The sequence below is a fragment of the Gossypium hirsutum genome, chromosome D10 (assembly GCF_007990345.1).
Source record: "Gossypium hirsutum isolate 1008001.06 chromosome D10, Gossypium_hirsutum_v2.1, whole genome shotgun sequence".
In the NCBI taxonomy this organism is placed as follows: Eukaryota; Viridiplantae; Streptophyta; class Magnoliopsida; order Malvales; family Malvaceae; genus Gossypium; species Gossypium hirsutum.
Genome location: NC_053446.1, coordinates 5550924 through 5566108, shown reverse-complemented (window position 1 = coordinate 5566108; position 15185 = coordinate 5550924). Strand labels below are relative to the sequence as shown.

The 15185-nt window shown below is 32.2% G+C and overlaps 1 protein-coding gene across 1 annotated transcript; it reads left to right on the top strand.

Moving 5' to 3' along the window:
- The first annotated feature begins 923 nt into the window (after window positions 1–923).
- On the top strand, window positions 924–3297 carry LOC107915680 (pollen receptor-like kinase 3). Its single transcript, XM_016844810.2, has 2 exons — window positions 924–2356; window positions 2450–3297. The coding sequence occupies exons 1-2, from the start codon at window positions 1036–1038 to the stop codon at window positions 3049–3051; spliced, it is 1923 nt and encodes a 640-aa protein (XP_016700299.1). The 5' UTR covers window positions 924–1035; the 3' UTR covers window positions 3052–3297.
- Window positions 3298–15185: the final 11888 nt, after the last annotated feature.

The window sequence follows — 15185 nt, the reverse complement described above, 5'->3', positions numbered from 1 at the left end:
GTGATTGTTACAATTGAAAACACAATTTCAATATTTTCTTTCCATTCGACACGTCAAACTGTTAATAAAGCGGTTCATAGTCTGGCTAGGACGGTCTTCTCTAGTACAAATCATACATATTTTGTTTCTTCTCTAGTCTTTTTAAAATTTTAAGTTTTGAGCAATGTCTGAATAGCTTTACGGTTGAAAGGGATGTTTAAGACTAGGTGTACAGAGTAAGTCTGTTGACTTGGGGTTAGTGTAGTTCCCTTTCAATTTGGTGTTAGACTAATTCTTTACTTCTTTTCTTTATAGTTTTATTGAAAAGCGATTTGCGCTAAAACAAAAAAAAAGTAATATCACAAGTCTTGACTTGTATGGAGCAATGGTTAATTAAAGTTTTTATCAAACACTTATTTAACATAGATTGGAACACTATTACCCACGTCCCCTAATATACAAAATATAATTGAATTGATAATCAAATTAATTTATGTTTAATTTTTTTTCCATGCCATCATTACACATCAGCAAAATAACCAAATCCCATAGTATTTTTTAACAACTATAATCACTATATATATATAATGTGGTTGAATAACATAAATCAGCCATTTTGGAAAAAGAATTCTGCTTGATTCAAAGATATCGTGTGAATAAGGTTATTATTATTTTGCTTGCATATTAGTGAATGTGGGTTCCGCCTTTTGTCAAGAAATCCACACTATTTTGGTGCAGAAATGAAGGCTGAAACCCAAGTTTTGAGAGGTGGTAATGATAATCATTTCAAATCCATACATGTTAAACGGTAATAACGGATTTTTCTTAAACCTTTGACTTGTTCAAAAACTTGTCTCCTCCCCCTCTTTCCCTTTACCTGTCCCTCACAAAGAGAAAAAGAAAAACAACAATATTGAGTCATCATGAGAAAAAGACAACAACAATCCAAGAAAATACGAAAAATCAGCACATCATTAGCTCCTCACTATCAAAACCTACTAAATATACATTGCCAAAAACCGCCTTGAGGCTTCCTTCCACTTTGGTTAAAAGTAAATGGCCGAGGGATGGCTTTTCAAGTTGTTTCTTCTCATGTTGTTGCCACCATTGACGTTTTCTGTATCAGATTCTGAGGCCTTGTTACAACTCAAGAAATTTTTTACAAATTCTAGTGCTCTTAATTCTTGGGTGCCAAGCTCAGTCCCTTGCAATAAACAAACACCTTGGGGTGGATTGCTTTGTCATAATGGTGTAGTTCAGGGTTTGCGTCTTGAAGGAATGGGGTTATCAGGAAGTATTGATGTGGATGCTTTGGTTGAGATTAAGGGTTTGCGCTCTCTCAGTGTTATTAACAATTCTTTTCAAGGAGTCATTCCCCAACTCAATCGATTGGGGGCTTTAAAGGCTTTATTCTTATCAGGGAATCAATTTTCGGGTGAAATCCCACCCCATTTTTTTACTAACATGAAATCATTGAAGAAAGTTTGGTTATCACATAACAAATTCATAGGGGGCATTCCATTTTCATTGGGTCAGTTGCCTCATCTCATCGAATTACACTTGGAGAACAATCAATTCAGTGGACATATTCCGGCTTTTGATCGCCCAAATTTGAAGTCCATAAATTTATCAAATAATAGACTTGGGGGGGAGATCCCTATTAGTTTATCAAATTTCAGTGCAAACTCATTTGCAGGAAATCCAGGTCTTTGCGGGAAAATTTTGGGTGTTAACTGTACCAATCCAGTTCAAAATACTGCAAAATTAGTGACGAATCAAAAACGTGTGGTTGGTAAATCTGGTAAAAAATTGCCCCCGAAGATTATTGTCGCACTCATAACGTTAGGAGTGATGCTGGTTTTTGTAATTATCTTAGCCGCAATTAGATGGATGAAGAAGAAGAAGAAGAAGGGTCCCAACGGTCCAACCACTAGCTCTGAAGGAGCCATCGAAGTGCAGGTTTCGGTGCCAACTGCGAAAGAAGAGGAAGTAAATAGAAAAAGAAGTGGAAGCTCTTCTCGTAAAGGGTTGGGTCATGTAAAGGGAGGTGGTGGTGCAGCGGAGCTAGTCATGGTAAATGATGAAAAAGGCAGTTTTGGGTTGACAGAGTTGATGAAGGCAGCCGCAGAAGTGCTGGGAAATGGGGAGCTAGGGTTTTGTTATAAGGTGACGATGGCTAATGAAGTTCCGGTGGTTGTAAAAAGGATGAGAGATATGAATGCATTAGGGAAAGATGAGTTTGATAAACAAGTCAAACAATTTGGAAATCTACGACATCCCAATATTTTAACACCTTTAGCTTACCATTACCGAAGAGAAGAAAAGCTTCTAGTCTATCAATACCTTCCTAATGGTTGTTTGCTTTACCAATTGCATGGTATGAAATTTTATCTTCCTCCTTTCCCTATGTATCTCAAACTTGTTATTATATTCAAATTCATTCAACATTTTATGCCCTTATACGGAACAGGTGAGCATGACACATCCCATGTTGGACTTGATTGGCCTGCCAGACTAAAGATTGTGCAAGGAATTGCCAAGGGACTGGATTATCTTCACACGGAACTTGCTTCCCTTGATGTGCCTCATGGCAATCTCAAATCAAGCAATGTATTACTTGGCCCTGATAATCATCCATTTCTCTCGGATTATGGATTTTGCTCATTAGTAAACACCGACAGGGTCGAAGCTTTGTTTGCTTATAAGACCCCAGATGTTATACAACACGGAAATGTATCTCCTAAAAGTGATGTATATTGTTTAGGAATTGTGATTCTTGAGATCCTTACAGGGCGATTCCCATCTCAATATCTTAATGATGGGAATCGTGGAACTGATGTAGTCCAATGGGCGGAATCAGCATTTTCTGAAAGTCGACAGGCAGAAATGCTTGATCCAGAAATAACCAGCTCCCAAAATTCATCACTCGCCAACATGGAGAAGCTCCTCCATATAGGCTTACTTTGCACTCAAACAAGTGTTGAGATTCGTTTAGAAATAAAAGAAGCCCTTAGAATGATAGAGGAGGTAAAAGTAGAGGAAGGCCCCCCTCTCGATATTAGTATAGAATAATCCAAGTCCCTTACCACCTATTCGAGATGGATTTGCATAATAGATCAGAACATTTGAGATGGAGATAGTTTTGTCTTTGCTTTCTTGTTTAGCCATCTACAAATTAAACTATGTGCACAACTATGTAAATAGAAGTCTCAGTTTTGTGTCGTTCAAAAAATTCTCACCGTAGAATGAGTACCAATGGCTTTTTACAATGATCTGTAGGTCCCTACCCTAGAAAATTTAGGTTGATTTGTAAACAACATTTTTAAATGTAAATTTAGAACTTTCTTTAACTTGTACGTTGATTGCCATGTTTTAGCTTTCTAAAAACATGTTTTCTTAAACAATTATATACTGCATCATCATTTAAGAAATTTTTGTGTCACAGGATTAGAGCTTAAGTTTGATAAACTTATGAATTTTAGTTCTTTTATAAATATAGAAATTATTTAAAAGAGATTAGAACGTGTGGAAATCACATATTTAAAATATAGATATGTGTTTAAAAATAATATACAATAAATAATGAAAAGTATAATTTTGAACTAATTGATAACAACACACGAAATATGTACGATGTTAAAATAAAAAAATTAGAATATTAAATTATGAGTAGAACAAAATTTAAACACAAAAACACATTAAATGAAACATACAATAAATAGTATAGATACACAAATATAAAAAAAAATTAGAACACATATATACTTGTTAAAATTTCAAATAAAAAACTAAAAATTATTTTAATTCAAATTGTAAATGAAAAAAAAATATATGCATAGACTACTTAGTTTAAATCTCATTATGAATAATTTATTATTGATTTATAAAAAGATAAAAATATCCACATAATCATATAGTCTACTTTATAAATAAAATAATTTTTTAATAATTTTTTAACTAAATTAAGACCCAATTAATTGATAACATTAATTTAGTAAAAGTAGAAATTTCATAAGATGCGAAGGAATATAGATAGTGGAAGAAATAGTATTCAAGGGAGGAATAAGGATGGAGGTAATGATTTTGATAATTTAAATATTATTTTGAAGTATAGAAATTATAACGTGTATTTATATACAGGGTTAGTATTTGGTACATTAGTAGTGGATTTTTTTAAAAATTTTACAAGTAACCTTAAAAAAATATCGTGTCTCTTTTTTAAAAAATATATTTTTTAAATATTTTACTATACTCCTATAAGACACTTATTAACCCTTTAATCCTGTATATGGAGTCTAAAAACTCTACTGACAATGTATCAAATATTTTGCATTATATATATAGTAGTTGAGTATAAACATTTTATATGTGTATGAAAATAATTAAATTGTTATATTGAGCCGACAACCTCTTGACCCAATGGCAAGAACTAACCTCTTGACCCAATGGCAAGAACATTATGTCATAGACATGAGAGTTTGGGTTTGACCCTAAGCAACCCCATTCCTCTCATCTAATTATAATTTTTTTTTATATTGGACGTGTGATGAAAGAATTATGAAGGAGTGAATGTGTTTGATTTATGGAAATAAATAAGTACGAACAATGAAATATGAATGATTTCATTAAATTTATTATCTATAATATATATAAAAGTTCGAGTTTAGAGAAGCTTTTGAATTGATAAGAATGCCATTTATTATTAATTATATTATTAAATTGACATTATAATAATAATTTATTAATAATATTATATGATAATAATAAAAGTAATATTAGTTAAACATTAATTAATATGATAGCATATTAATGTGAAATAAATTAATTTGGTCTTTCTTTTTTTTTTGAGAATAGTCATATCTTTTAAAATTCCTACTTAAAAACTTACATAATATATTATTAATTAATAAAATTATAACTCTATAAGATTATTAAATATAATTAGATAAATTAAAAAATAAAAATCCAAAAAATTAATTAAATAAATATATTTTTATATATAAATAAGATTTTATTTTAAATATAATAATTAATAATGTTAATATATATATATTTTTTTATAATTAATAAAAATTAAATGTGTGAGATTAACATTATATATATAAAAGATAATATCAATATATTAGTAATCTAATTTATAATGTATAAATTTATTTATTTATTAATAATATTTTCATTATCAATGTAATAATTATTATAGCTTAATTAGGCTATTAAATTAAACTTATTATTTTAGATTAATTCTCACTTAATTAGCATTACAATTATATACCGATTAAAATTAATGTTTACCCCTACAAATATATGCATTGGCATTCAAAACAACATCTAAAGAATTATTGTGTAATACCCGAAAATTACTATAGTAAGATAATATCCCTGATATAGTAAAATAAGGAAATAAAGTGATAAAAAGGATAATTTTGAGTTATGTCAACATTGGGCAATATATTATGACATATTAATTCAAGAAATGATTAAATCGCAAAAGTGAGAAAAACTTTGTTGCCTAAGAGTAAATACCCAAAACTTGAGGGGTTAAAGTGTAAATATGAAAAAGTTGAAGGATCAATAGTGTAAATATTTTAAGGGTGGAATAATTTAGAAACTAAGGAAAATGGATGAATTAGGACCAAATTGAAAAGGTGAAGAATTTTAAGGGACTAAATTGTAATTTTACCAAATTAAGTGATGACTCAAGGACAAAATTTCAAAAGATTATAAAGGGCAAAATGGTCAATTAGAGAGAGAGAGAATTCTAGAAGGTAATGATGATGTTGGTGATATTTTTAATTAATTAATTAGATAAATGTTATTTAATTAATATTTTATTAAGATTTTTAGTATTATTTTATTATTAAATGATTAATATAAAAGGGAGGAAAGATGAAGAGAATTCATCATCTTTCCCATGCACCAACATGAGAAGAAGAAGAAAGAAAGAAAGTTTTCTTTTCTTTACAATTTGGTCCTTTTTACCAAAAATCCACCATTTTCACCTAGAAATCAAAAGAATTTCCATAGCTTCCAAGAGAGAAAAATATTAAGGAGACAATGGGGAGCTAGAATATCAAGTTAGATTCAAGAAATAGAAGTTGGAGGAGAGAGAAAATCAAGTTAAAGATTAAAGTCAATAGCACAAGGTAAGAACATTAAGATTTCAATATATTTTTGAGTTTGATATTATTGAAAAAGTAGGAAATTAATGTTAATGTAGAGTTTCCTTATATAAGGTTCTATATTCTTGTTATGTTAGTAAAGGGAAATAAGAGAAAGTGATAGAAAATATTGAAGAGAAAGGAAAGGAAAGTGTTATAAATTTAGTTATCAACATTTTACATTAAAATAGTTTTGAGACAGTAGCAGTAATCTGACTTTGAAAATTTGCCAAAAATCGTAGAAATTTAATTAGAGGATGAAAAAATATAGAATTAAATATTATTGAGTCTAATTTCTCATAGAATAAACGGTGTAAGTAATGGAATTGTAAATCATGAGATATAATAAATTTTGTGAGACAAGGTTAGAATGATTTCGGGTTCCCCTGTTTTGATTTTGGAAAATCATAAAAAAATTAATAAAAATAAGTATGGGCTTAAATTTATATATTTAAAATCCTAAATGAGTCTATTTTTAATAAAAATAAACGGTAACATCATTCGAATCCCTTACAAGGAGATAATTAAGTTTTAGTGAAGAAGGGTCAGAACTGTCAGACAGCAGAACAAAGGTGAAAATTTTATGTGAGTCTATTTTTAGGAAAAAATGTACTTATTGGCTAAACCAAAAATTCTGAAAATTTTATGGTAAGAAGATATGTGAGTCTAGTTTTAGGAAAAAATTACAGATCCTTATTTGGAGTTCTGTAGCTCAAGATAAAAATAATTTAGTGACTATGACTCAAATGGACAGCTTTGAATAAATTTACAAGTAAATAGTGAAATCATAGATAATGTTACTTATAAGCATGTTATATAAATTAAGGATGTAGAATGGAGAGGAGTAGGAGGAAAATATATATATGAATATTCAGCTAGCATGGATAATTTGCACGTTTTAGGCTCAGGGACTAAATTGAATAAAAGTAAAATTTTATGGGTAATTTTGTAAAAATGTCAAAAATGACCAAGTTGCATGAATTGGATTGTTTATTTATTTAAATTACAAGAAGTTATTTTTCTGAGCCTAAGGATTAAAAATCGTCATTAATTAAAAGCTTAGGGGCAAAATAGTAATATTGCCTAGAGCATTAATTGAATGTATCAGAATATGAAATGAATGAAAATGATGATCAAATTTATTTATAAAGATCTGAATGACTCAAATACGAGACTTGAACGTGGAAAAGAAAAGACATCGGATTAGTGAAATTGTAAACACGAACAAGTAACGAGGTAAGTTCGTGTAACTTGAATTATATTCTTAAATGCTTGAAATGTTGTTATTGATGTTAATATGATTTGAATGTTCATTGTATGAAAATTGATGAAACATTGATATATTTGATAAAAAGGGGAAGAAATTCTGGTTGAATGGAAGGAAAAATTCGATGGATCTCTAAAAAAGAATTGACGGTAAAAAGGATTTAGCCCGGACGGGTGATCCTATCCTGATATAGCCCTCCTGAAGAATATGTGTGAAAAAGATCTAGTCCAGACGGGTGATCTTGATATAGCCCTCACTAAGAATATGTGGAAAATGGATTTAGCCCGGACGGGTAATCCGAATTAGGGTCTGAATTTAGCCTGGACTTGTAATTCAGATCCAAGCTCATTAGAGTAATTGTCGTTGCAGGGGATTTAGCCTGGACTGGTAATCCCGACAATACTCTATGAGTTTATATTACAGGGGATTTAGCCTGGACTAGTAATCCTGCTGTAAGAAATGAGGTTCGCGGGAGTGTGCTCTTTTGTAGGGGATTTAACCTGGACTGGTAATCCTGCTGTAAGAAATGAGGTTCGCGGGAGTGTGCTCTCTGAATTTGAAAATGTGCGCACATGAATATGAATTGACGGACCCGAATTTGTACACTAAAGTGTAACATTGAAAATCCATCGAAATTCCGGGAAAGTCAACGGGATAAAAATAGAAAATGATAAGTACTTAAAATCATGAAATTAAACTTGAAATACATAGAAATGATAATTATTTGATATACTGAAATATGACATGGAAAATACATGTATGTGAAACTTGCCTGATAATTATGCATATTCAAGATTATGAACTGCTACTGGAATAAATATACATTGAACTTATAGAAAATTATTGTACATGAAATATTGTCATAATGAATTGAATGATTTACATTTAAGAAGAAACAACAAGAAAATGATATGTATCATGACATGTAAATATGAGACTATCTTTGATACGTTGATACAAGGAAAATTATGTGTATTAGGACAAGTAATAAATTTAAGTGAGACATGGCGAGAAAATAAGTTTGTCAATATTAAAGTATGCTAACCAATGTTGTTGCTTGAAGTTTAGGCAAGTGCCAAATTACTGTTGAATGGTAATATGTTTAATTATAAGGTGTATTGGAATGGTAAGTGCTTAGATGAAAATATAATTGAGCTTATGAAAGAGTAGAAAGGTTTCAGTTATGTAATTTCTTATAAAAAGATTTGTTATGTGATACGTTCGTATGAATCCTGCACCTAATTCGGAAATAAAAAAATTTAAAATCTATATATATATTTAGAATTTTGCGAAAAATTCCCTATGGTTCCGATTTAATCCCAGTAGGTTCCTAATGAATGTTTTGAGCTTTAAGGGTCCAATAGAGGGACGTTATGATTATTTTCAGAATATGAATAATAAATGACTCAGAATTATTGAAAATGTTCAGTAAACTCCAGTAATGCCTCGTGCCCTATTCCGGCAACGGATACGGGTAGGGGGTTTTACATATTGGAAAAAATACATTTTAACATTATTTAATAGACTTTATTTCCATCACAAAAAAAATGATTTTCATTATTATTTGAGATGTTTAGTTATTATTATCTGATATTCAATAGTTTTACTATTATTTGATTTTAATATTATTTACATAATTGTTAATGTTGTTTATTGTTGCGTTGAGAAATATTTTATGTCAAAGGGAATGAAATATTAAAGTAATGGTTTTTTGTAGGTGTAACTTTTACTCATATTCGAATGACTAGTCATTTTATCTAATTATTTAATATTTTATTATTGGTTGTTTCTTCTTCTTTTTCATTACTTTTAAAAAGTTATTTTATTCTTTGTTTTTCAAAATTAATGGATTTTTCTTGTAAATTACACCCATTATAATTTAATTAGAATATATATTCTTTTAAAAATTATAATGTAACGAGTATCACATTTAATCACTAAATCACTTGAATGATCTTTTCACATTTGTCACTTCATTTTAATGTTTTTAGGCTCATTCTACATTTTTCGATTCATTCTCGAACATTTCATATAACTCGGTTGCATTTAGAGGCCGTTTTAAACCATTACACATCTCTAAATATTACATATAAATCATAAAACCAAAACTTGGATCAACAAAGTAAACTAAAATTTCATGGTTCTCTACTTTTTTGAGTACCTTTCACTAATTTTTCTATACATATAAAGACTATAATCATATGTACATGTCATTTCTATGTCTAAAATCATACACCAAAAGAGCCTTGAAGATTTGAGAATTGATGTGATTCTTGTGGAAAAAATTTTCTCGTGTCTTTTATCTTCTTCTCTTCACCTACATGTTTAAACAAACGCGTTAAACTCATTAAGCTTAACAAGTATCAAATTAAATTCATGTACTTACCATTCGATTCATTATCTATCATTGCATAATAAACATATTAAATTATTAAATCAACATTATTACTTTCATAAGCAATAAAAGAATTTCATTGACACATACATTTAATCATGTTTACTAATTCAATCATCTAAATACCATTTCATATGCACTTTTACATTCACCTACCAAATTCTTTTCTCCATCCATAAACATAACATGATCATTTAACACTTATTTTACAAATAACAAATATCATGGTTTGATATCTTTTAATTATACGGGAACTTCAGTAAACACATTACATATTTCAATACTTCTCTTTTAATCCCTTTCGAACCCTCATATCACCAACTCAGTTCCTATCCGAACCCTCATCCCCTCTCAATTCCAAGATAATTTCATATCACAAATCACATATATCATTTTTGAACACTTTACAATTTAATCCATTTCATAAAACTACTGCCCACTTTCATAATACACCATATTTTTCAATCATTCTCAACAATTATTGTACAAGCCCATGTTGCCCGGCCTATTACAAACCCATCTTAAACAGACCCAAAATAACCCAAACTCAACCCACTTAAAACACACCCAATACCCAACAGCCCAATAGCCCAAAATCATCAAAAAAAAGAAAAAAACCCTAACCCTAGCCTCTGATAGCCACTTGCGCCACACCTAGGGCCTGCTGGTCAACCACCCCACCGCCGTAGCCACCAACTGCTCTGCCACTTGTGCCGCGCACGTCCCATCGTCCTCCATCAGCCCTACAAAATGAAGAACACACGCAAGCAGCAACAAACAATAAAAAATTTTGTAAAATGGCTCTATATAAAGCCATTCGAACTTCAAAATGGGGGCTTGATCACTGAATCGGGGGGCTTTTTCTTTTCTTTTGTAACATTTTCATATAAATAAAACAAAAAAAAACAGATTCAAGGCTTTGATATCAGATTTGCATTTATTTTTTATTTATTTTATTTTCTTTATTTCGTACATTAAATAGAAAATAAAAAGGGAAAGGGGACTCACCGGGAACCACCATGGTTGCGCCGTCGGAGGGCTTCTCCTCCGTCGCCGATTCGGGTCCGAGAGGGATTGTGGGTTTCCCTCTTTCCCGCGGGTTGAGAGATCTGAGATCTCAAGGATGCCACACGATGAGGGTTAAAACCCCCTTTTTCTCGCATGACTCCGGCCACCGTCCTTGGTGGCGTTGCGATGGAGATGCGGCAGACGGCGGCGGGGTTCTAAGTTTGGAACCCTAGCAGAGAAAGGGGAAGACCCTTTTGTTTTTTTTCTTATTTTTTTAAGAAATGAGATAGCAGAAAAAAATTAGCCTTTATAGGAATTTCAAAACGGCGCCGTTTAAGGCTCCCTTGACCCGCGCGGTGACCCGACCCGAGGGAAGGATCCGCGTGTTTTCGCTAAAAGGGATATTTGCGCGCGCAGTCCCTCTGACTTTGAAGTGTGTCGCAATTTGGCCCCTTTTCGCATTTTCTGTTATTTTTAATTTGGCCACAAAGTTTTATTTTTGTTTCAATTTAGTCCACTGCTGCGCTGCGTTTTGGGGGGCTTCGGTTTATTTGTAGCCTTGGTCCCTCTCCTTTCAAGCGCGTCACGGATTAATCCTTGACTTCATTTCAGTTTTGATTTTTTTTCCTCTCTCATTTTGTTTTGTTTTCAATTTAGCCCTTTTATTATTTAACCTATTATTATTATTATTGTTGTTGTTGTTGCATTTAATCTACCTATTTATACAGTTTTAGACTTTGTTATATACATACTCATATTTTACATGCTTTATAATTCATCTATATATATACATACTTTCATATATACATGTTTTTATATATTTCTATTATTTTAATTCATATATATATCTTTATTTATTTGATTCATGTATATTTCTGCTATTGTTATTTTATCTTGCTTCAGTTTGTCTGTTTGGTATTTTTTATATATTAGTCTCATTACTTATTTATATTTTGTTTTGCTCGTGATTATTTTACTTACATTATCATCATCATTTCATTACACTCATTTTTTAGATTTTAAAAAAGAAATTTTAAAAATATAAGTAATATTCGGTATTTTAGATCTTCGAGAGAATCGAGCCCTAATGTATTGGGTTCCGATTTTCTTCGTTGAATCTAAATAATCGGGATTACTCTTTTAAAAATGATGAAAAGCTTGTTATCGAGAATTCAATACGTTGTGTCCTAACGCATTGGATGTGACACGTTGTTTTCTCGAAACGAGGAGTTTTTGAAATAAATGCAATATTCAATGTTTAATATTTTGAGAAATTGTGCCATAACGTATTGGGTTGCGATTTCTTCATTTGATTTAAACAATGAATATTCTTTTAAACTTTATTACACGATTTTTTTTAAACTCAAGTTTTAAACGATATCGGGAGTTAAGAAAAGATTGGGTCCTAACTTACTGGGCATGATCCCTTTCCTAAACCCGAGATAATAAAATATTTTTTTAAAATAAATAAAATTTTGGCATTCATTCGCGTATCGGAAATTCGAGACATTGTATCCTAACTTACTGGATATGATGCTTTCTTTCTCGATTAACGTGGAATGTGTCCCATTTTTCCAAAATTTTCAACTTTTTAATACAAGGATCGTATTTTTAAATTTCTTTAAAGTTTTCAGCTTTTCGACATTAAGACATTAAGTAATCAACTAAGGTACCAATTTTGGGCGTATCGAGGGTGCTAATCCTTCCTCGTGCGTAACCGACTCCCGAACCCGTTTTTTAGATTTCGTGGACCGAAATCGCTGTTTTAATAAAATCAAATCATTTATTAAAAACAACCTTTTTCGAGGTGACCCAATCACACCTCATAAAAAAAGAGATTGGTGGCGACTCCCGTTTCATTTTTCAAAACCCAAGTCGACCCCGTTTTCCATCCAAAAAATGGTGTCAACAGCTTGGCGACTCCACTGGGGACTTTAAATAAGAGAGTCAAGCTACGAGTTGATTATTTCTTGTCTTTTTGTCGAAAGTTGAAAATGTAATTTAAATATACGATCCTCCCATTGCATTTCAATTGTTTTGAGTTTTCATCATGTTTTATATTTTAAAATTTTTTATGCTTTTCTGCATTGCATTGCATGACCGTTGGTCACATCTTTTTAAGTGGGAGTGAGAAGCTAGTCCTTCGTGAGGTTTTCACCTCCGTGCAGGATAGTAGATCACTTTCGGGATACATCCGTACCTATGTCTTCGTGAGATTTTCATCTCCGTGCAGCCATAGGGAAATGTATTCCCCTGAACTGAACTCGGTCCGTATAAGCCTATAATGGGTAAAGATCGAGGAATCTGCTGGTTCGGGTACCCTTACTCTAGAACCAAACCTCATGTAGTGAACATTAGGAGCCCACCCTAGGTAGAACTACTTCGATCCCCTAGTATTCACCCGAATAGGTGTTCTATTTATTCTTGCTTGCTTTTGCTTTGTACTAACCTATTTTCTCTTTTTGATGATTGCATTGCATTTTCATCATAAAGAGGTGTTGATTCAGTTTCGGTCGTTAAATAGAGAGCTTGTCATAAGGAAATGAGTCTTTTGATAAAGTGGAAAATAATACGTTTGCCCGAATATGTTCCGAGAAAACACAACAAGAGAAAGATGATAGAGGACAACACAACTATTGCTCTGATGCCCGAGGATTCAAGATGATGAAGATTATTCAAGAATAGCTGAACTTTCTTAAAGAGGAGCCAACGAGCATCATGGGGATAAGCGAGCAACGAGTCGTGGCTCGGATCAAGCAAAAAGGAGATAAAAGAGATGTCCCTTTTGAAGAGTTCGTGAGATTCATCTTAACGCATGAATGAAAAAAAGGATCGTTGGCTTGGAATATAAGGGCAAGGCCTTATATATATCCGCTTTATGTAAAGAGATTGGTTTTCTAGTAAAGTTGTCATAATAAGAATTGAACCAAGAATCAACATTTTTTTTTGTATTCATGCATTTGCATTACATAACATCATATGTATTAACAACCATTAAAAGACCCTAATTGAGTAAATTATTTCAGCTAATCTGGAAAACCAACATTCTTGCGGTACCCAAATAGAAACTAAAGGAATGGACCAAAGGTTGGAGAGATTAGAGCGAATGTAGATACAGGTGCAGGAGCAATTGACCGAATTTCAACAGGAGATGAGAGATCAGATGTTAGAATTACAGAGAACTATGACAAGCCAATTCAACCGATTGCTAGCTGGAGAGTTAGAAAAAAGGAATGACTTGATAGACCACTCTGATGTTGATAATGAGAATTTTACTTATTTCTTAGATTGTACTCCGACAAATGTCCAGGTCCAGCCAGATGGGCACCCACAAGGGGCACTCTTTACCATAAGATCTCAACAATATCAGACTGGTACAACAGCACGAGTGAGTGGCTTGACGGACCCAAGATCCAATTTGAAGAATAATTTTCTTGTTGCACGTGATGATCCAGTAGAAATGAAACAGGTGAGGGCAGAGTACTCAGATACTATAGAGGCCCCAAGGAAGAAGAGGAATAGGGGGAATAATGCGAACAGATATAACAAGGGCCACTCGAAACCAATCACTGTGGCCGATCAAAGACAGAAACCACCAGACGTCGGAGTCCTTTAAAGCAAGAATCTGGGTGAAACCAGGTACTGAGAAGCTCCAGTTAACACCAATTCTGACGTCATATAAGGAACTGTATCAGAGATTATTTGACGCACGTGTTGTCTCCCCTTTCTACTTGAAGCCTTTACAACCTCCGTATCCCAAATGGTATGACACAAATGCGCAATGTGACTATCATGCGAAAATTACAGGGCATTCTATAGAAAATTGCGCTGCCTTTAAAAAGCTGGTCGAAAGGTTTATCAATATGGGCATCATCAAATTTGATGATTCACTCAGTACAGAAAACCCACTACTCAATCATACGGATAATGAAAGGAATGCGATGAATGAAAAGATGTTAGGAAACGTTCACATCAGTGCCGAATACGAAGAAGCAACCGGAGAAGAGATCTTATTAGATGTTCGCCCTTATAAACTTGGGAGTGTTCTAAAGAAACCCCTATAGTATTTAGAGCTTACTCAGAGTAATATTCAAAACACACTTGTTGCTTTCAGCCTAGAGGCAACAAGAAGTCTTTTGTGAAATAGGCTCATGTTTGAACGCCATTATGGATTGCATCTTTGCGATATTTTGAACCAATATTCTTTCATTTCTTGAATGATTATTTTTATTCTTTTATTCTTTCATCCAAATCATTCTTTCATTCATTCAAAATCATATTGTGCATAACTTCATATATTCTTTGTATATTCTTTTGTACCGACAATAGGTCCCTGGATATCAACGGCATGAATGACACTGCTACAGACTTAGAATCT

Bases quoted from the DNA above. Each gene is read 5' to 3' on its own strand.
- LOC107915680 (XM_016844810.2), top strand. From the start codon at position 1,036: ATGGCCGAGGGATGGCTTTTCAAGTTGTTTCTTCTCATGTTGTTGCCA. The intron at 2,357-2,449 runs GTATGAAATTTT...TATACGGAACAG, and splicing joins TTTGCTTTACCAATTGCATG to GTGAGCATGACACATCCCAT.